The sequence below is a fragment of the Vigna angularis genome, chromosome 10 (genome assembly GCF_016808095.1).
Source record: "Vigna angularis cultivar LongXiaoDou No.4 chromosome 10, ASM1680809v1, whole genome shotgun sequence".
Lineage (NCBI taxonomy): Eukaryota > Viridiplantae > Streptophyta > Magnoliopsida > Fabales > Fabaceae > Vigna > Vigna angularis.
Window position 1 is genome coordinate 1,372,542 of NC_068979.1, and position 23,260 is coordinate 1,395,801.

Sequence of the window (23,260 nt, forward strand, 5' to 3'; positions counted from 1 at the left end):
TTAGGTGGAATATGTGTTCAAATGCTTGACCACTACGTCAGTCTGCTTGGTCTATTTTAAACTTATTCTTCTGAGGGGTTATACTTTTACTAAAGGAAAAAAAATATTGAAAGAAAACAGTACATAACATTGCAGATTCAATATTACACGCATACTAATATTCTAACTAATGATGTTACATCTCATATATGTTCTTGATCTAAGCTTAAATCATAGATAGATGTCTGAGTTACAAGAAGATGATGGTCTACTTATTGGCGCAATCAGTTGGCTTAAAAGAAACTAACTTTTTATCTAAATCAAATCCAATCAGAATGTTTGATTGAGCAAAATTGCCAAATATATATTCTCCGTCAGTAGTGCCAGCCATTGCAAAGCAAAATACTCCATCCTTTGGTGCGATGAAGGTTTGTATTGGCATCAATGGCACATCTGCCCCTTCAAAATGAGCTATCAAGGGTGGTCCTTCTAAGTTTGTCTCACTTCTATAGCAAAGTTGTGTGTCCAAGTCTGGGTCATCAGCAATGGGTAACAGGCTACTCTGCACCTTCAATTCCTCCACTAAACGGTCATAAAGTTCTTGTGGTAAATATGTTGCTGGTGTACCTGAATCAATCATTATATTTCCCTTGGCAAGCATTTCTGAGGAATTAAAGGGCACAAATGTGTCTCCAACGCTTATGCCTTCTAGTGTGACCAGATAAGATTGACCTTCCTCATATACCAAAGGAGTTGTGACTACTCCATCACCAGAAACATCACTGGCATCACCAAAACTAATGGTACCTGAAGTCTGAGGGTCTGCATGAAAAGGAACCAGGCACTGAGAAAACCTTCTACTTCCATAAAGGCTACCAATTTGTGAAACAAGTGACAAAGGTCCCCCACCAAGACCAATGATCCCCATGTCGTTTTCATTGAAAATTCCAGAATTACTGTGTCCACACCCAAATATAATGTCTCCAACAACAACTGATTCTTCATCGGTGGAACTGAATGTGATAGTTTCCCTTGCAAGCACCCCTTTTGTTACTGAAGAATCAGCATAAGCATAACTATATGCACACAGTTTTTGAGGAGAGCACGAATCACCAAAGAGTGAATTACACTCTTCTGAATTGCATGGAACAGGGGTGTATGTTTTGGATCTTAGAGGTTCAAACATTGGGCTTTTTTGCTTATAACAACCTTGGCAAGGTGTACATTGTGCCCACACGAGGTCGCTGCCTGTATCAACCAAACCATATACATCCACTGGTGGTGTTCCCAATGTGAGCTTCATGAGATAGTCACCATTGTTGGATGTGACTCTAGTGAAGGGACCATTTGGGGCATATGATTTCTTGGGAACTTGGTAAAATGAGCCAAGTCTATGCATATGAAGTTCATCTGATTTGTAGGAGGGAGAATTTGGTGTGTTGTGGCGGATTAGTTGAACACTGAACCCGGATTTGTAAGCTCCTGTTAATGTTTGACATAAGAATGTATACAGTACAAAAAAGCAAAGATGGAAGCAGAGAATGTTGGCCATGAAGTTTTTAGCTAGGGACAAAATCATGTTATAAGTAGAGGAATTCATTTCATATATATATATATATATATATATATATATATATATATATATATATATATATATATATATATATATATATATATATATATATATATAAGCGTAACATTCATGTGAGTGTGGAAGTTAGTGGGGGTTAGTCACAAGAAATAGACAGTAGCCACATGTGAGTGACTTCTGTAGCTTTTTTGACATATTTGGGGGAAATTTGCCTGGATATTATGAAAATTGGCAAGTAAAAATAGATATTACTGGGAGTAAGTTTTGTGGATGAATGACGACTTCGAATGACTTCTCACATTAATGAAGTATAAACAAATTCATATGAAGATTGTACAATCACTTCCAATATAAGATTTTAAGCTAATTGGTTACGTTCAGCGTACCAAACAAATGCACGAGACAATATGGGTTAACGTTTGACGACAAACTTTATGCAGGATTTACGAGTAGCTATGGTCCGTGAGCCACTAAGGTATAAATTATTTGATTTAATGTAAAGAGATAAAATTCAACAAAATCTTGATATAATTCAATTGTCTTCACATGCATATGTATTTCAATGGATTGATTTTAATGAATTATGTTAAAATATGTATAATATATGCATAAAATATATTATTTATACGTATACATTGAAATATATATATATATATATATAATTTATGGAAAAAAAATTCAAATAAACAAGTATTTAACTCAAAATATTTGATTTATTAATTAATTAATATTACAAGATAATAGAATTTGATTTAAACCTAAACCCTAAAGCCAATCAAAACGATTGATTGAGCAAAACTGCCAAATATATAAAATTCATCACTAGTTGCAGGCAAAGCAAAATACTCCATCTTTTGGTGGGACAAATAAACTCATATCGTGAAAAGTATATATAACTTTTTTTCATATTTATAAACAATTAAAAAATGTAAGTCTATTTTTTTACTAAAACAGTAAAGCTTACAATATCCCACTAAAAATGATAAATAGTGAAAATCACGGTTTCTTATTGTTACGCACAATTTAATTTTGATTTCATTGAATCAAAAGAATTTTAACTTCATATAGTGTAGTATTTAATTTTAGGAAGAAAAATATTTATTGAGTCTTTAATTAACTTTAATGTTATGATTAATTATCGCTTATTGTAAAAAGTAATTATATCTTTATATTAATTATAATGAATATTATTCTGTTTTATATTTAGTTTTTTAGTAGGGATGAGATGACTTATTCTGAACCTTTTATTTAATTTCAAATTAATTGCTCAAATTAAATAACAATAATAAAGTGTATTCAATTCCTATTTATAAATAACACTCCTTAAATATGTGTATCGGCAATGATATATATTGCAATTTAATATTTTTTTTCTATTTTCCTAATTGATAAATTATATATATATATATATATATATATATATATATATATATATATATATATATATAACTCAACAAAATAAAAGAGATGGAAATATATAATTATTAGTCCTTCTCATTGACACGACAATTATAAAAATAAAAAATCATATTACATAGAGAAATAAAAAATTCAGATCATGAAGAAGCATATAAAACAGTTTTTCTTCCTCTTAGCTTTGCAATTTTCTTCTCGTATTTTTTTTTCATTCATATCTCACAAATTTTTTCAATCAGCTTTAAAACTAATTCACCTTAGCTATTAAAACAAATTAAGTATAAGAAGCAGCTACAAATAATATTTTCTTCTTAAACATTTTCATTGAAACTTGTAAAATTTTTAACCAAATACATAATTTAAAAAGCAAAAAACTAAAGCTTCTTAAAAGATAGACTATTAAATTATTTATCAATATTAAAAACTTTATAATAAATAATAACTCAACGAATTTCATTTTTAAAGATACTACTAGAAAAGTTTCTGGTCAACAAGAGTTTATCTTTAACCATGGTAGGATGAGATATATTTATATTTATTTGATACAAACAATAAAATAATTATAAAAGAGTCAATTTTTATAGTTTTTCAAAAAGAAAAAAGTATGAAATGATAATATAATATGAATGTAAGAAAATCATATGTAAAAGGATCATTTTTCATTATCTTTTTGAGATAGAAAATAACAATCCAATTTTATTTCTAAAAGGCAAGCTTCAATCTTGAATATACTTGTTTGATCGACAATTTCGTTTCCTACAAAAACAAGCACAAGTTTCTTTTCTTTTCTGTAATTTGCCTAAGAACAAGAAGCAAACTGAAACCTTTGAAGATTCTACGAGTTCTTGGTACAATCTGTTGGCTTGAAAGAGACAACTTTTGCTTCTAGATCAAACCCAATCAGATAATTCGACTGAATAAAGTTACCATAAATTCCCACATTACTACTGCTGTTGGCAAACCCCAAGCAGAAAACAGAATCTTTTGGTGAAACGAAGGTTTGAAATGTTTCCAGTTTTACATCAGCACCTTCAAAATGAGCAGTTAGCATAGGACCAGGAAGATTATTCTTTGTTCGATAGCAAAGTAGGGTACCCAAATCAGGATCATCCACGACAGGTTTCATGGCAACCTGGTTCTTCACTTCAGCCACCACACGATCATATAATTGTGTCGGTAAGATAGTCGGAGGTGTTCCAGAATCAAGAAACATGTTACCTTTTTCGACATTTTCTGAAGAACCATCATAGTGCAAATACTTGTTTCCGACACTGATACCTAGTAAGGTCACAAAATAAGGTGTTTTGTCTTCCTTTGTAACCAAAGGTGTCGAAACCACACCACTCCCAGATACCTTACTCCCTCTGCCAAAACTCATTCTGCTAGAAACACTCACATCAGTTTGGTAAGGCACCAAGCACTGTGAAAACATTTTGGCTCCAAAGGATGAACCCATTTGAGAAATCAATGATGCTGGGCCTCCTCCTAGGCCTATCAGACCCATCTCATGGTCGTTGAAACCTTGTTTTGAGTCGTTGTGTCCACAACCAAACACGATGCCCTTAAGGGGAACGCTTGCTCCTGTGGTTGAAGTGAACGTCACTGTTTCTTGTGCCAAAACTCCTTGTGTCGAGGAACCATCTCCGTAGGCGTAGGTGTAGTTGCATTGCTTCTCAGGAGAACAGACACCCGTGTCGAGTAGATGACACAAGTTTGAGTCGCATGATATGTTTTTGTACGAGGATGATTTTATGGGATCAAACATGGGGTTTAGTTGCTTGTAGCAGCTCTTGCATGGGACGCATTGTGTCCACGTGAGATCGCTGCCCGTGTCTGCAATACCGTAGATTTTGAACGGTGGAGTTCCGATGGAGAGTTCCATGAGATGCTCACCAAGGTATGCACTCACTGGGGCTTGTGTTGTTGACATGGCTGAGAAACCTCTCAGCCGTTGACGGAAAAAGGCTTTGGGAGAGGTTCTTCGAATGAGGTTAATGCTGAATCCTTCGTCTGTGTTTCCGTGGATGGCTGAGAAAAGAAGAAACACCACAGAAATGATGATGGCTACAAGGAATCGATCAAATGATTTCAGATAATAAGAAGCCATTGTTAGAGTTATTATTAACAAAGTATAGTAAACTTTTGTATTTATAGAGGGAATAATGGTACGATCATAAGAATAATTTTTTTGTATTTTTTCAAAAAAAAAACGAAAATAATCCATAAAATAAAATAATATCAAAATAAAAAATTTATGTGTGTCAAAATATATATATATATATATATATATATATATATATATATATATATATATTTGTATAGGTGTTCGGTTATTAATGTTTAGGTTGTGTGTAGTGCTAAAAGCTCAAGAGAAGTTGTAATGGGTTAGCAAGATTGGGTGATATTAAAATTTTGAAAAATAACAGTCAAGTAAAACAACATTTTAGAAAGTATAATTACTGTTTTCGTCCATGACATTAACTTTTATATTTATTAGCTTTAAAATTTCGAGGTTGGGTTTATTCAATAAATTTTACATTTATTGAATAATTTATGACATTGAATGTAAACAATAATAACACTAATTAATACAAATACATAAGCAAAATTAACATTTAATTCTACATTTAATACTTTGAAAATGACTACTTTTTAAGAAGATAAAATTCAGATAACTCAAATCAATTGCTTATTAATGTGAATATTATACTGTTACATAATATAGATATATATATCCTAAAATATATAAATAGATGATAGAAGTTTATTTCTTTATTTTATAATAATTTTGTATTTTAAAAAAATTGAGTTTATCTTAATTCTATCTAAGTTTTATTTTTTACTAAGGATTTGGGTGTTTTGTAAAAAGAGAGATAATTTTATCATATACAATATTTTGTGTCGATAGAAAAGTTTGTAGGGAAACATTTTCTATGTGGTCCTGAATGTCACCCATGTCATGACACCCCATAAGACAGTCCAGTGTGATTTTATTGGGCTTCTAAAATTTTATCAGAGAAATTTATTATTGTACATCCATATTTTCTTCCTGCACCTCCATACGTCTAACATAAAAGACCATTTTGCTCCTATATTATTTCAATCTTCCTCCTCCAGGTACACCTCTCTCCTCCTTCTTTTTATCTTTTCTTCTTCTCACTTTCTGCACAGAAAATAAAAGAAAATGTTGGAAATCTCAATGAAAAAGATGAAAAAAATATGAATAGACACGTTGAGTTTGTCTTTAAAGTTTCTCAAAATGTCTGTTATTTCAGTTATGAGGTCGAGTTGCTTCTAACACCTTCACGATTTACTCTTCTTTGCTGTCCGGTCTTGCTCCTGGATCTCTTTCTTCACTCTTCCGCTCGAAGGTGCACCTACTAAAAGTCCTATGATGCTTAAGTCAGTAGATAGTCCGTTCAATAGGTTTAAATCAGCAATAAATGCATAATAAAATGTCCTTCTCCTATCTCCTACTTCTGAACCATATTTATAGTTTTTACCATGGGATTGAGATTAATGAGACTTTAGTCACTGTCCGATCCGAACCCAATGATTATAATTCCTTCTTACCTTAAACCTTGCATAAATACGATTACGCAATCTCGTCGATCGTCTCTACATATTACCATCCGACCGATTGACTCACTATGATTTTATGTCTATCCGACCCATACATTGCAAATGCATTTTCTTTAAATCTCTCCCTCCTCTACTTGCATAGCCCCTTTCCTAATCCAAGCATAACTCCCTACTCCACTTTTCATTTTCTTTGCTTATCAAACATATATAATTTGGAATACTTTATTTTTTCAAATTATATAATTCGAAATACAAAATTTTATATTTGGATCCAACAGTTTGAAATGTAAAAATTAAAAATGCATTCCGAATTATATGATTCTTAATATAAAATAGAAAATATTTTTTTATCAAAGTTAATAAAATTAAAAGATAATTTTAAAAAATTATAAAAAAATAAGTATTTAGTTTTAGAATATATTTTGAAGTTATTTTTAATTTTTTTCTCATAATTTTAATGAAATATTTTTTTATATGCTAATAAAAATTATAATACATCACTTTAACAAAATCACATTATCAATACAAAGCATAAATGTTTTTTGTCTTTTTGAGCTTTATTCTACTTTAGATGGAGATAAATAAAATTCATGATAATAATATTGAATTATTATATTATAATAACTAAAATGTTTTATACAATTAAGGTGCTAAGATTATAATTATAATAATGAATTAAAAATTAAAATAAAAATATACAAAAAAAAATATATGATAAATAAATAATAAATAAAAATATTAAAAAGAAACAAAAATGGACAAATGTGTATTTTAGAAACAATTCGATATGTCATACAACGAAATCATACAAAGAAAAATATATATACTGGCGATAAAAAAATATCTTGAACATCTAAGAAAAACTTTCCAAATATCAAACTCGTTGAATTATTAGAAGTCAACGAAAATTACTTTAGTAAAATAAAAGTTCTTCAAATCAAACAAAAATTGAGAATTAAATAGAATAAAAAATACAATTTTTTTTAATATTTTCTTCTATCATTTCAATGTAACATGCATAGTAATTCCTTTGAATGTGATACTACTTCATACATTAGATGAAACTATCGTTATGACATATATATCATCCAAAACTAAACAATACGGTATGTAAATATTTATAACTTATGCATGAATTGTATATTTGATCAATTCTATATTATATATCATTATTTTAGATATTCAATCATCTTTCATGTATATCAACCAATGAAATGATTGGAATAAGAGGATAATTAACAAGTTATTTCTTCACACATGTACAAGTTTATGTTTTGATTATGTTTTTTTTTCTTTTAAGTTAGATTTTTTTTTATTAATTAGATATTTATTTTGACTTTATAAAATGTGTTAGATAAGTTATATTTTCATTATCAATTTTACCATTATTAATATAAATAATATTATTCTTTAAATTTTATAACTATTTTTTAAATATTAATTAACTACGTATAATAAAATTATAAAACTATTTATTTCTTCAATAATACTGATAAACATTATTTTTTTTTATCTTTAAAAAATTGAATACACATATATGACTATAGACATGTGTTTGCATGAGTTATAATTAAGAGAATTCCTCAAAAAGTAAGGTTCAAATAGAGTATACAATTATATTAAAAATATCTAAAATATTATAAATAATAACTCAAAACGAGTTTCATGGTCAAAGAGGTATTAGAAAACCACTCTCCAACAGGAGTTCTATTAAGGAACTAGGAAATAACAATCACAAACAAAATTTGCATTTACAATATTTCCAAATGAAATCATTCACAAATTTTTTATCTTTAATACATTCCTTTGAAATGCTTACTTTCTGATGAAACAAAGACAGGTTTCGTATTTTTTCTTTTGTTTTTTTAAAAATATTTTTTAATAATTTTTTTTGACAACTTTTTTATAATAATTTATATGCCTGTTCGTAATTAGTCCGTTTTAAATATATAAATCAATTAAATAATGACACGTAATTTATTATAATAAATTGTTAAAAAAATTATTAATTTGTACTTTATTTTTTTAGGTACAGAGAGGAAATACATATCTTAAAACTTTTGAAAAACTTAACTTTAAGTAAAATATTATTCAAGTGTTTTTGGTACAATCTGTTGGCTTGAAAGAGACCACTTGTGCTTCTAGATCAAACCCAATCAAGTAATTTGACTGAGCAAAGTTACCATAAATCCCCACATCACTACTGGTGTTGGTGAACCCCAAGCAGAAAACATCATCTTTTGGTGAAATTAAGGTTTGAATTGGTTCCAATGTTACATTTGCACCTTCAAAATGAACAGTTAGCATAGGACCACGAAGATTATTCTTTGTTCGATAGCAAAGTTGCGAACCCAAATCAGGATCATCCACGGTAGGTTCCATCGCAACCTGGTTCTTCACTTCAGCCACCACTCGATCATACAACTGTGTTGGTAAGATAGTTGGAGGTGTTCCTGAATCAAGAAACATGTTACCTTTTTCGACATTTCCTGAAGAACCATTATAGTGCAAATACGTTTCTCCCACACTGATACCTAGTAAGGTCACAAAATACGGTGTTTTATCATCCTTTGCAACCAAAGGTGTTGAAACTCCTTCTCCTGATACCTTACTCCCTTTGCCGAAACTCATTCTGCTATGAACATTCACATCAGTGTGGAAAGGGACCAAGCACTGTGAAAACCTTTTGCCTCCAAAGGAACGACCCATTTGAGAAATGAACGACACTGGCCCTCCTCCCAGGCCTATGATACCCATCTCATGGTCGTTGAAACTACCTTTGTTGTCGTGTCCACAACCAAACACGACATCTTTAAGGAGAACGCTTGTCCCTGTGGTTGAGGTCAGTGTGACTGTTTCCTGTGCCAAAACTCCTTGTGTTATGGAGGCAGATGCGTAGGCATAGGTGTAGTTGCATTGCTTCTGAGGGGAACACACGCCTGTGTCGAGTTTATGACACAAGTTTGAGTGGCATGATATGTTGCTGTAGGAGGATGATTTCATAGGATCAAACATGGGGTTAAGTTGCTTGTAGCAGTTGTTGCATGGCACACATTGGGTCCATATGAGATCACTGCCCGTGTCTGCAATGCCATAGATTTTGAATGGTGGTGTTCCAATAGAGAGCTCCATGAGATAGTGACCAAGGTAAGCACCCACTGGGGATTGTGGAGTTTCTGACATGGCTGATAAACCTCTTAGACGTTGGGGAGAGGTTTTTCGAATGAGGTTAATGCTGAATCCCACATCGGTGTTGCCATGGATGGGTGAGAAATATAGAGGAATAAATACATGGGAAATGATTATAACTATGAAGAAGGAATGAAAAGAAGTCATTAATGTGTGTAATGAGACAATTAAGAAACAATAAGAGAGGATTGTGATGAAGAATTTTTGTGAAGGATTGGTACTTAATTTATAGAGGTGTTAGTTGGTCTATGTTTATTGTTGGTTAGGTGTATCTGTGCCTTAGCTAGTGTTGATGACCTAATAGAAGCTATGATAGGTTGATTATTCATTCATATGTTATTCATTCCAATGTTGCATTAGTATTTAAGGTAATAAAATTAAAAAATGTATAATTAATAATATAAATGTTAATCTATATATAATTAACAATTTAAATGGTAACAATTTAAATGAAAACTCTAATAGTGTTAATTTAAATGGTAATAATTTAAATGAAAACTCTAATAATTACTAATAATTAACAAACATAGTCCACAAAATAAAAAATATTCTTTGTTTTAATATTAAAACCCTTTGGTTTTCTATTACCACAAGTCTATAACCGATTATTAGAGAGATTTTATCTATTACAGGTGAAGTTGTGTCTCCTCTACACGAGTTCAACCTTCTATAATCGATTACAAGGCTAGGTAATCAACTATCAAGGCCTGAAATTGTTTTAGGGATGTACGACTTCACTTCTGTCTCATGTGTCAGAGTGAAGTCGTGCAGGAGGGCACGATTTCTTCATTTGAAATTATTTGGAACCCACAGAACTTACCTACATCCATAATTTCGAAAAGATTTCCTAGATTCATAATTTTTTGTTTAAATTTGCCTAGTACATAAACCTAAATACTCCTTCTTGGTTTCATCCCAATTAAGCACATTGGATGTCTTTATGGTTATTGCTTCTTGTACCCATAATTACTACCTGCACTACTACAATTATAGAAAATCTCTTTTCAGACAATTTTAGGATGGTATAAAGATCATTTTGAAATTTTGAGAGAGTGCACAATTACTTTAATTATCCTCTTCATACTTGTGTTCAAATAGGTTGACTTTATCATGTTTTAAGTTATTCATATGAAAAATAAAATGTCTATGTCATTTTTTTTTTGGTTTGATTAGTATTTTAAGGATGTAAAAATAAATTTCAAAATATTTAATTTAAATATTAAAAAATTGGAGGAATTTTTCATTTTAATGTGTAGGAAAAACAAATATCCAAATTTTTATTTTTGTTTTATGGCTTCTCGAACTCCTTGGTTGGTGGTTTGGTAGTTGGAAATTCAAGTTGTGAAGGTAGCACATTCTCCTATATTCATTAATAATAATATAATAAAAAACCTTATCCTATGAAAAATAATTTGAATGAGCAAAATGGAAAAACAAAGAATTTTGTGTGACTTTCTATTATCCTCTTTGAATTCCAAACAAGTCTTAATAATTAATTCCTTTCAAATATTTTGAATCAATTAATAATCTTTTTGCATTTAACTCACAAATCACAATATATGGAAGGAGATGGGGTCATGAAGAAAGGGAATTACATCTTACATTTTATTTTTCATTTTGACTTTTATTTGTTCAAAGATATGAATGCAAAACTGACTTTCTCAATTTGTTTAGCCTCAACGCTGAAAGTGAAAAATGATGGTCTGTTTGGTGCAAACGCACTTTTCATTGCGCTTTTTAAATCTTGCGTAATTGTTCTTCTAAAACGTTGCTTAAAATTTTGATAACAAGATTAATTAAGAAACACAAAAGTTAATACTTTAATAAGTGTTACAAATTGATTAAACATTTTTTTTTAATTACTCTATAAGAGATAATTATATAGATTTTTCTAAAGTATTAATCAATAAATTCTGAATAATGGTAGCGTCTGACATTTATGCACTTTGTTTGGTTAGCCCATAACCAACTCACGGAGTACAAATTCGCCAAACGTGCTTTTGTTTTCTTTGATTCCGTTTGGGAATGAATGTTCAACGGCCATTGTGTCTCTCACACGTACCATTTACCCTTACACGTGTCAAGTAAAACACGAATCAAACACACGTTAGATCTACATTAAAATTTTGTAAATTTAATTTTAATTACAAAATAGTATTATAATATTTTTATAAAGTTTAAAACAAATAATACTAATATTATATTATTGAGGAAAGAAATGCGAAAGGATATTCCATTATTCCTTTCAACGTCCGTGTCTGATACGCGTTATCCTTTTCTAACAATGCTGCGCGTATGATAGTAAAAAGTAATATTGAGTTTGATTAACATTCATAGATTTTGATTAAAAGAAATATCACTTGAACAATAATTTATGCATTTTATTATTTTAATTTTAACTATTGAGTTTACAAAATTAATTAGATGAAAGTCATCTTAAATATAAATTTTGAAAGTATTTATTATAACAGTGAGCAGTTATTAATTGCATGATAATTCCTAATTTAATTATAATTTGTTAATTTACCACTAGCACATTTTAATTAAAATCGGATTTTATATATCTTGTGTTTGTTAAAAAATTTCATTAGTATAAGTTGAAGAGATTCATCACAACTCTATGATATCTGAGATATATAAATTGTCTTTATAAAATAATTGATACTATTTTTTATATCATATATTAATTAGTATTTGTAAGTTTTTATTTTCCTTCTATTTATTTAATTTTATTAATTTTACTCTATGTGGAAATTTTAATTTATACTTTTAATAATATTAAAATCATTTCAATGATACTTTCAATATAATAGTTATAACATGTAATTTATACATGATTTTTCTTACATGATAAAATAAATAAATAATTCATTGACAAGTTATGAACAAGAAAGAAATATTAAAAGAGAAAATTATTCTTATAATTAATTTAGGATTTAATTGGATTCATTGAAGCTGGAAAAGTAAGACTCACCGCCAAAAAAATAAATAAGATTAAAATTCAGTTGGAATGCAATTCGTTAGTAGATTAGATGAAAATAAAAAAATTAAAGAGAGACATGAAACATGATTTTTGAAGGTAGGGAAAACACAATAAAAAATTAATTACACCTTTATGATAAATATATCCAAATCTTTTTCGTATATTAATTACTATATATATATATATATATATATATATATATATATATATATATATATATGAATATGGATAATATTTTATATTTATAATTGGATATGGGAATGGAAATATAAATTACATATCTACCTTATCTTTATCTCCATATCAATTATAATATTTATCCACATTTTCATATTTGTCTCTATTAATAATTTTAAGATATTTTATAAGGCTTATATCTTAAAATTTAATTTTGTAACTAGTTTATTTTGTCTTTTTCTTACACTTTTTTTATTTTTTAAAATTATTTGAACTCACACCTAATTATTTTTTAACAATGTTAATACTACTTTTATAAACGAGACTAAATTATCAATGTTTAAATAATACATACTTTTATTAAGTAAACAAAATTATAAAAACCAAATTAATAATTAAACATTTTATTAGATTGATATATGGTTATCTTTTAAACTGAATTATAATTAATTTAACATAAGAGACTACGTTAATTCTAATTACCAAAATAACAAGCTCTTCTTAAAAAGATCACGTATGAAAACTATTCCAGTGAGTAGAAAAATTAAAATATTTCATCTTACAATAGAATATTCATCAAATTCATTTATATTTGTAAAATTTAAATACATTGACAGACTTAATGAAAAAATTACGTAAGTGTCTGAATTACACGTGATTACAAATATAGTACGTGTCTACATACACACACACATACATATATATATATATATATATAATTACACAAGTGTCTTGTCTGAATTATTTTTAAATAATGAGTTTAGTAAAAGGTGTGTTAAAATTATACGTTCAATATTAAGTCTTATTTTATACTTATTTATTTATTATATTCATTTAATTTGTTTATTATTTTTAATTTAAATTTGTATACTGTTAAGAAGGTTGAACTATTAAAAAGACGTGTTATTTTTTTTGTTAAATATATTTGTAATTTTTTAATCATGATATAAAATTGAAATCTGATTTTGTTTGAAATTTTTTGTTATATTTTAGTTTTCAAAATTTTAAAATATATTTTCTAATAAACAGAGACGATCGAGAACACGTAATAATATAAACACATTAAATGTTAATATAAAACATATAAATTAAAAAATACTATATTCATTTATCCTTAAATTTTAAAAACAAAAATATATCAAAGATTTCAACAGCAACAAATTTAAATTTCTCATTAAAAACATGCTTAACACTCAATTCTTTTAACATCCTTTTTCTCTAGGGAGTTAGCAATGTCACTGATGAAATTATAGATATAATTTGGATTTTCTATTTATGGTGAGTGTGATGCTTTCAATATTAAAATATATGTACCTTTTTACGTATTGAAATTACAAACACGTGAGTTATTTTTCAAAAATCGGTATTTTATGGTTGTAAATTTCTTGATCTAGTAATATTATATTTTTTTTATAAAACATGATAACTGTAAGAGCAACAACAGTAGTTTTTTGAACCACTTAACAAATAAAATAAATGTCACGAGTGCAACGTGCAGATGTGTAAATTATTTTTAACAATTTATGTTAATTTATTTTATATGTATTTTGACAATGTTTGACCAAAGAAAGTTACACACTACGATATACGAATTAATGAAACAATGTATGATTAATTCTATAAGTATTTTAAGTTTGAAATTAAAACTTGTAATAATTTAAATTAAAAAAAAGGAGGAATACAACACAATTATATTTATTTAATTTTAAAATAATTTGGCTAAAATCCTCTTAAAAAGACACCACTTTGATCGGAATGCATTATTATAGGTATTTCATTTTATTTTTCATAAAAATATATATCCATATAATAATTACAAGTCATTATTCATGAGTTCATGAAATAGTCACGTGTTTTTTGGAAGCGTTATTTTATTTTTAACAGCTGGAAGTATTATTTTATCATGCATAAAGAACATTTTAATTTTTATTATTCACATGCACGATCCATGAAAAAAAGAAAAAAAAAATGAAATTCAACACATGCAATAACAATTGACTCAGAGTTTAACACACTTAAATTGCTTAATTAGGTTTAATTTCAATTATGGTTCGGTGTATTTATTTTAAATTATATATATATATATATATATATATATATATATATATATAACTCAATTTTGTTTTCATTGTCAATATTTTTAATTCGTTTTGTATGTTTAATATTTTCCGTGATCATGTTAGTGTTAAATGTAACATTTTTGTCTTTACTTATAGAATTAGAATTATTCTTTTGTCTTTTTTTTCTAAATTAATGTCCCAATTTGTTTCGATTTGAGATTTAGGCATGATAGTTTCCATATTTGAAATGAATAGTTACGTTGAAATAGGATTACATCTCAAAATGGTTACATTTAACTGTTAATGTGTTAATATAATAAGTTTAATCTGAATTAGGAGAATGTATGGTATGTGTCACTTCAACAAATCCACATATTTGTTATATGTATAAAAATATTTTAAATATATGCTTAAATGATTGCTGTTTTGATTTATGTTAATGTGTGTGCTTTTTACATAACAAATTTCGAATAATATATAAACTATGGTTGAACGTGAATATTAAAAAAAAAATTATCATAAATTCATTTTATCTTGTCACTAAATCAGCCATGCCACCACAATTAAATTATTCGTGTAAAGCTATGCATCATGTACAGAAGAGGAAATAAAATAAGATGTGGTCGAGTTAAGTACTATTATTATTATTATTATAATTACAAGTATGCTATGACGTGTGTGTACATTTTTTAATTCAAATAATAATTTTTTCGAAAAACAACCTAAGAAAAATAAAAGGTAGAGGTTAATTATTTTAAGAGAGAAAAGCATATAATAATATATTCTTTTGATAATGTTTTTTTAAAATGGTAAGTGTAATGGTATCTAAAATAGTAACGGCGTGGGAAGGAACGAACGGGGTTAAGGAAGACTGTTACGTTATGCGTACGTGTTAGGTACGAAAATTGAAGCGGCATTGGCACCATCTTTCTTGTGTTGTTTGTGTCTACCTTATTATTATTATTATTATTTAATTTAATTTTGTGTATAAATATATGCATCCTCAACCACCACATCAAACACACAAACCAAGCTCAAGCTACAACTGCACACACCCTTCTCTTTCTCTTTCTCTTTCTCTCTGTTCTTCTCATTGTATGGCCGCCAATTCGAGTAGCCGAGGGATCACCGCCTTGGGGAAGCGCGTCGCCAACAGGATCTGGACCTCCAAATCCCCCTCACCTCCTCCCACTTCCAGGTACCTTTTTTTCCTCTTTCTCTGTTTTTTTTTCTTACTTGCCATGCTTAATTGCTCTCATTATCATGACGATGACGATGATATGATACTTGATTAAGTAGAAATTAAACCACAAAATCCGTGACTGTGAGCAAATTTTGTGATCTGAGTTCTGGATGCTGTCGAGTTTGTTGTGATTATTGATTTAAGTAGTCTCTTTATTGTGTTGAGTAATCCGTGAATCTTTTGAAGATCGCTGTGTCATTTTCTAATATTCCCATGTTTTTTTTTCTTTTATATATATATATATATATTTATATATATATATATATATAATATTATATTCATCCTGCCTTTTTGTGGAGGCAAAAATTAATAGTATATTAATCTGGAAATCTCTCGATTAACCGTATATATAATTTCCCCCTTTTGGAGGAATATTTTTGTAGGCGACCGTGCAAAGAAGAGTCTGGAAACTGTTACTGCATTACCCCTATCTGTAGAATTGTTTTTCCTCTATCACCGGCTTCCACTTTTTCTTTGTTCCGTTCGTAATCTTTTCCCTTCCTTATCTACTTCCTCCCCAACCTTTTTTGGGTGACATCATATCTAGCCTTCTGGGGTTGTGTGCTGCCAATTTGCATATTATAATATTATTATTATTATTATTCTATTGTAGTGGAATGTCTATATCTCCTTCCATCTTGGATTGTCCTATACTGAGATGAACCATCTTCCTTCTCCTTGTTACATGGGATTAGGATCCGTCACTAGTAATTTTTTTTTTTAAGTTCCCCCTTCTGTGGCATTGAGCATAATATAAAACGAATAAAAGTGAAAGGCATCTTCATCCTTGGTCGCTATTATCTTTTATCTTTGTGGGTGTGTACGAAACGTATGATTTGACAACGGAAAATATCAAGTCCTTGGTTGGAGATGGAGGCCAAAGACAAAGCAAAGAAAAGTGGATGAGGATAATTGTTTTCCAACTCATCCTCTCCTCAATCCACCCACCATGTCCCTTTCCGTGAGTGTTTGTTCCCTGGGAAACTATCAAGTTGCTTGCTTCTTTTCACTTTTCAATATTTTGTCTAACGATTTTTCTCATTATTATTATTATTATTATTTCTGTTGCAATTATATTTGACTTTTTTATATTAAATCTATAATGTATGAAATATGAACAGTACTTTTCTCTACCCGGTTGGGTGAAGCTTGTGTTAATCATGTGGTTACCAAGAAATTATCCACCTTTAGCTTTCAAAAGAACTGACTTGCAATTGGTTTAATGAAGCGCCCATCCTAATAACTAAGTCATCAATAGGATAATTATTGCTCAGATAGTTATTTTGGTCTATCATAGTTTAATTGGAAAATATATCGACGTGGAAAATATATAACGATAAGATGATAAGGTTAGCCTTTGTAGGGCCCATTTTTTAATTATTATTAATTGATGATGAAAATTTAGAAAGGGGGACCTGGGTTGTTTCCATCTGGCCAGGAACTTTTCTATCTTTAGTGTAAAGGCCATTCTATCCGTACTACTTATTGTATATTTCAGGATGCCCTTAAGATTGCAAAACCTGTTTTTTAACATTCCGAACGTCAATTCTTAGTGGGTGTAGCTTTCCAATCAAACGGAGCTTTGGAATCTCAGTACATAGTGAGAGTAACTTTCAATTAATTGGAACTTTGTAATGTGTATTTTATTTAAACAAATACCCACTTAAAGTTTTGTATTCGTTCGACTTAAAAAAAATTTAAAATAGTTCTAAACTTTTTTGTCTTTATCACTTGTATGGTTTGATATTTTTGTGACTTTTATTTTCTTTCTTATCAGGGGTCTTTTTCATTAAATAATGTCTGTTGTATTTGTACCTTAGGTGTTGGTATGTTCGCCCAGTCTGACACCCTTATTCATGCACACATATTTTAACACACAAGCTCAATTTTTATGTTTGGTTTTTTAATTAAATGGACAATATTTACTATCTAAAAGTGATACTTTATGTTTGGTTTTTTAATTAAACGGACAACATTCACTCTCTTAGGTACTTATTCTGATATACAACCACTATCTAAAAGATAGTTGAGTTTTTTCCTTCTTTTTTTTTAGTTTCGTTTAACCACAAATTCGTAATTAAGCAATTATTGAATTATTAGCCGTAAGAGCGGCGTGATGTCTACTATTTGCTAAGGTGAAGTGACCCTTCCCGTGTGCCGGATTGAATTAATGGCATTAAAAGTACCTATCTTAGCTGTAGTTTCCAACGTACGCGAGTTCCATGCTTCATTAATTTTATGTGTTTTTTGGGTGATATAATACCATTGTAGTGCCTGCTAAAAGACATTTTTGTCTGTGTCAACCTGTCCTATTTATTACTTGGGGTTGAATAATCTATTCATTCAAATGTGTGATGGTTATGATGCATTCTTTAGTATGACTTCCTTTTGTGTCAAACTTACAGTTATTTGAAGCTTTTTTTTAACGTCCATTTTATTTTCTTTATTTACCTACCAGCGTGTAAAATTTATGATATTTATTTTACTTATCATCATTATTTATATTAATATTTTTGTTTAAATTTGATGAGTCATGTTTTATTACATTACAAGTATTGTGATTAATCTAGGTAGTAAATCATAAAGTTGAAAGCTTTGTTTGAGTGGGTGAATGGGCCTTGAAGAAGAAGGCGTGGAAAATGCGTTGTGAATACTTAAATTAATTGGGTCGGTTGGTGGTCCAAATCTAGATAGGCTCATATATACCCATCACGTGCTTATCCCTTTTTTTTTTACACCTAACCATCTTGTGCATACAATTAGTGCCACGTGCGCAGAGTTATATATTACAGTACTCTGTTTCAAAATTGTTGTTTTATATTTATTATATATTTTTAGAAATGCATGTTATTGTTATTTGATGGGTAAAACTAATTTTTATTTAAAAATAATTATAGAGAAAGTTATCTAAAAGTAATTGGGACTGTTTAAAACTTATTTGATTCTAACTATGATTTAAAAATGGTTAATTTGAAGTAGAAAAGCAAGTGGAGGGGCAGCATACAGCAGTAGTTCGGTGTACGACAAGAACCCTGATGATCAGATCCAGTCTGGACCAGTTCCAGACGATGTGATCCACGCCACTCAGTCCGGCAAGTACTGGGCCCCACACCCACAGACTGGTGTATTTGGGCCTCCCGGCGACCACCTTGCTTCTCCTCCGACCTCCTCCACTGGCGGCGGAGAAAGCTCATTTCACTCTGATGTGCTGGAGGAGAAGGCCTGGTTCCGCCCCACGAGCCTGGAGGATTTGGAGAAGCCTCACAGTCTTCCTTGATTACCAACTGCACTCAACGAACCCTTTGGTTAAGACATTATATTATTAATATTACAGAATAAATAAAAGACAGACAAACAACACTTGTCACTGTTAGTGAATAAGTGAAAGTTTGTGTCGGTGAGTGAGTGAGCCTGGTGTGTGGGTTCGTTACTCCATTTAGCTTGTTTTTGTAAATTTACCTAAGTACCTTTTATCTAGCATAACCATGTATGTTTCTTCTTTCTGTTTTCATACTACTTTGAATATCAGACTTATGCCTATGCTTTTACTCATAAATCTATGGTGTTATGTCCTCTTCGTCCTTACCCTTGAACAACCCTTTTTTGTTTTCATGACACGTCACTTTGATCAATCTAATCCTAACTCCGACTAAATATCTATCACCATCATTTTCGTTTTTTACTTTAATGTATGTTTCAGCCTAACAAAAATTGTTAATTTTTAAATCAAAGATAACATTTTATGAAATCATTACATTATATAAGATAAATTTAGTTTATTAAAGTAATAATCTATGCTTTAATGTACTGTGTTAAAATAACTCTTAAAGGTTTTGAAGAGAAAGCATTAAAAGATTCTGTTGAAAATGTGAGTACATTTAAAACCAAAAAAGGTTAATGTTGGTTATCATTTTGAATTAGAGTAATGGTAACTTTCTTGACTAACATTACAATTAATGGAGTTAAGAAGGGAAGTTAAAATGTTTTTAATCTCAATTTATAAGGACTGTGTATTGTGCATGACTAAACACTCTTAAGTCATATCACTGCATGTACGATCAAATAAAGTAAATAGATTATTAGGTTATGAATTGAACAAACATAATAATTTATATTATAAATAATACAATTATGAAAAGTATTTTTTTTACGTGCTGATTTGGAATAGAAAAAGTTCTTAAAATTAGTTTTTATTATAGGTCTCTTCATAAGAAAATGTTGATTAAAAAAAATTGAACATATTATTATTACTCTCCAATATTTTTCATTAACAACAAAAATACGTTTTTTTAGATTTAAAAATTAAGTAAGTCTTAACTACTTTTTATTTTATTTGATTATATTTTCTTCTAAAATAGTTCAACTTTTTAACTAATATTTGACTTTTGACTTTTAGTTACAACATTTTTTCATTGACATTTTAGAAAAATATCAAGGGACTAGCAAATTTTAATGAAATTAGTTAAATGTGTGTGATTATTGATATGCATTTTTTTTCTGACTTTTATACAATTTTCATTTCAATTGTCCTATTATTTTATATGTTCTCATTTTTTTTATAGTAAGCATACTTTTTTTTTTCAAATTAAGTCATTTTTTATTTATCTCACTGGTTGCTTTTATGAAAGTTAATTTTAGATTATGATATGTAATTAATATGAAGAAAAAAAATATTATGTTCATTCCTTATATAAAAATGAAATCAATTTGAGAATATTTAAAGTAGTAGAATATGAACAACTTAAAAATAACAGGATACTAAATTGTTAACCTTAATAAATATATACTTTTTATAATTAATCCATCAAAAGTCATTATTAATATAATCTAGTCAATAGTAAAGATAACTGCATGCTTGCTATAATTAAAATTAATGCCTATAAACAGGCCTAGGTTCCATTTTCACCTTAAATCCTATAACTTCCTTAAATCCTATAATTTCATTTAGCCACTATAATAAAAGTCCTAAGACTTTTAGTCATAAAAAGGAGAAGCATAAAGTCTTTTTTACCCATTCAATGTGACTTAAGATAACTAGGAGTTATTAGAAAAATGCTTTTTATAAATTTATCTATAAAATATGTTTCTAACTTTAATAAGAATATATTCAACTAAGTGTTTGGTTAAATATATTTACTTCTGGTTTTCATCAAAGTATTGAGCAAGACACTCTTAATTAATTTATAAATTTATAAATTTATCTATAGAATATTGTAAAAATATTTATTTATTAAAATACTTTTATAAAAAAAAGTTGACCAAGTTCCATGGAGATGGGTTTCAGTGACATGTATGTCTTAACAAAAGGAAAAAAATATTTTTATACAAATGTTTTTATAATATTCTGATATAACACGTCATTATTTTATAAATTTATTATTGTACTGAATTAATTTAAATTTAACGAGAAAATAATGCATATAGTATCAAAATATTATAAAAAATATCATAACTTAATATAAAAATATAATTCTGAAGGTTGGTGTGGGAAGTAGCACTTAGTCATCAACAATTTAGTATATCAATTCCTACCAATGGTGCTGTCATGCGAGTTAACACCACAACCCAAATTCAAATTAATTACCAATTTCCTATTCTGTAAATTAAATGCTATGAGATGAAATATTAAATACATCCTTTATATATATATATATATATATATATATATATATATATATATATATATATATATATATATATATATATATATATATATATATATATATATATATATATAAATTAACAATACATATAGGTAATTATAGTAAGTGATTTTCCATTGGACATCCTATGTTTATTTATTTTAAATAAATCTCTATTATTAAACCGTTTTTTTATCCAGAGTTATATTCAGACTAATTTTTAAAATAATATCAAAATTATTAAAAAATTATTTTAATCACTTTCTTATTCTCATATATCCAGTCAATTTTGTTGAGTACAAACAAAGTCTCACGTGAGATAAAATAAGAGATAGACATGAGTTGATATATACATAAGATACCTAAGAAGTCTTTTGGAATAGTACCAAAAGCAAATTCGTAAGGACTTAACCCAAAGTGGACAATATTTTATCAGTGTTGAGATCTATGTGTGTGTGTTGAATCTCATCACAAATTTACATTTTTTTTAAAAGTAATGTAATTTTAATCTCACTTAATATTTCCACTACTTTTAATATGCCTTTTTTACAATATTAATATAACTATTTATCATGAAAGCAGCTATTAAAACTATCTTAAACACTCAACACACTCTTTTTTATTGTTTAAAATTAATTAAAAACCAAAACTCAGTAAATTAAATAAATTGCAAAACTCTGTAAATATTATAAATTCAATAAAAGTACACGATAAAAATAAATGTGTTAGAAAACATATTTCTAAAATTTCGCTGGTTCGTGGGACGTTGGATGTGATGGAATGAAAAAGAAACAAAAATTGAAAATAACTCAATCAATTACGAAATTCACATAACCCATCACGAGTCTATTTTTCTTTTTCTTTTTCATTTTTAAAAAATATAACAGTAAATAAAATAAAATAATATTATAATATACACAACTAATAACCAAAGTCAAACACATTACACCTCCAATGTTCATACTTATTAGTAAACTCTTGAGCTAGTGGGCCATTGAAATTTAACTGACGGAAACTGTAGCCCGATTTAATAAAATTGAAATTTATTTAGTTTAGATCTGATCTGACCCAAATATTAAACCAAATGAAATCAACTACTTAGTTTCAAAAGGATTTTCGTGCTCTGACAAATTGATACAAAATCCAATCCAATGGAAACTGCAACTATAGCATTGCAGTAGTAGAAAGCTACACGGCTTTTCCAAAGCATAATATCTCAAGTTATCTCTAACATAGTATTCTGCAGTCATCACAATAAATTCAAATGTTCATCACCCTGCTGTCCTCCTTTTATACTAGAAAACTGTATTCAATTATTCATACTCTCACCGGGTGTATACATTTATCTAAAGATACAAAAAGAGAGAAGTAAACTGTAAAGAACACGAACGGATTCAT

General features: G+C 28.6%; 4 protein-coding genes across 7 annotated transcripts; 1 reads left to right on the plus strand and 3 right to left on the minus strand.

Annotated features, from left to right (window-relative positions):
* Nucleotides 1-56: 56 nt before the first annotated feature.
* On the minus strand, nucleotides 57-1,566 carry LOC108320855 (aspartic proteinase CDR1). Its single transcript, XM_017552406.2, has one exon. The coding sequence runs from the start codon at nucleotides 1,556-1,558 to the stop codon at nucleotides 248-250; it is 1,311 nt and encodes a 436-aa protein (XP_017407895.2). The 5' UTR covers nucleotides 1,559-1,566; the 3' UTR covers nucleotides 57-247.
* Nucleotides 1,567-3,628: 2,062 nt separating this feature from the next.
* LOC108320846 (aspartic proteinase CDR1) lies at nucleotides 3,629-5,100 on the minus strand. The gene has a single exon (XM_017552398.2). The coding sequence runs from the start codon at nucleotides 5,091-5,093 to the stop codon at nucleotides 3,822-3,824; it is 1,272 nt and encodes a 423-aa protein (XP_017407887.1). The 5' UTR covers nucleotides 5,094-5,100; the 3' UTR covers nucleotides 3,629-3,821.
* A 3,521-nt stretch (nucleotides 5,101-8,621) lies between these two features.
* On the minus strand, nucleotides 8,622-9,765 carry LOC108320815 (aspartic proteinase CDR1). Its single transcript, XM_017552358.2, has one exon. It carries the CDS (start codon nucleotides 9,749-9,751, stop codon nucleotides 8,660-8,662), a length of 1,092 nt encoding a protein of 363 aa, XP_017407847.1. The 5' UTR covers nucleotides 9,752-9,765; the 3' UTR covers nucleotides 8,622-8,659.
* Nucleotides 9,766-15,977: 6,212 nt separating this feature from the next.
* On the plus strand, nucleotides 15,978-19,776 carry LOC108320904 (late embryogenesis abundant protein At5g17165). 4 transcript variants are annotated; one of them, XM_017552501.2, is made up of 2 exons: nucleotides 15,978-16,175; nucleotides 19,197-19,776. In XM_017552501.2, exons 1-2 carry the CDS (start codon nucleotides 16,075-16,077, stop codon nucleotides 19,495-19,497), a joined length of 402 nt encoding a protein of 133 aa, XP_017407990.1. In that variant the 5' UTR covers nucleotides 15,978-16,074; the 3' UTR covers nucleotides 19,498-19,776. The 4 variants fall into 4 exon arrangements, with proteins under 4 accessions (XP_017407990.1, XP_017407991.1, XP_052725333.1 ...); XM_017552502.2 differs by having other exon boundaries at nucleotides 19,200-19,776; XM_052869373.1 differs by lacking the exon at nucleotides 15,978-16,175 and adding an exon at nucleotides 16,637-17,181.
* Nucleotides 19,777-23,260: the final 3,484 nt, after the last annotated feature.

Excerpts from the sequence above, each read along its gene's own strand:
- LOC108320855 (XM_017552406.2), bottom strand. The coding sequence starts at position 1,558 with ATGATTTTGTCCCTAGCTAAAAACTTCATGGCCAACATTCTCTGCTTC.
- LOC108320846 (XM_017552398.2), bottom strand. The coding sequence starts at position 5,093 with ATGGCTTCTTATTATCTGAAATCATTTGATCGATTCCTTGTAGCCATC.
- LOC108320815 (XM_017552358.2), bottom strand. The coding sequence starts at position 9,751 with ATGTCAGAAACTCCACAATCCCCAGTGGGTGCTTACCTTGGTCACTAT.
- LOC108320904 (XM_017552501.2), top strand. The coding sequence starts at position 16,075 with ATGGCCGCCAATTCGAGTAGCCGAGGGATCACCGCCTTGGGGAAGCGC. Across the intron at positions 16,176-19,196 it reads TCACCTCCTCCCACTTCCAG|TAGAAAAGCAAGTGGAGGGG; the intron begins GTACCTTTTTTT and ends GTTAATTTGAAG.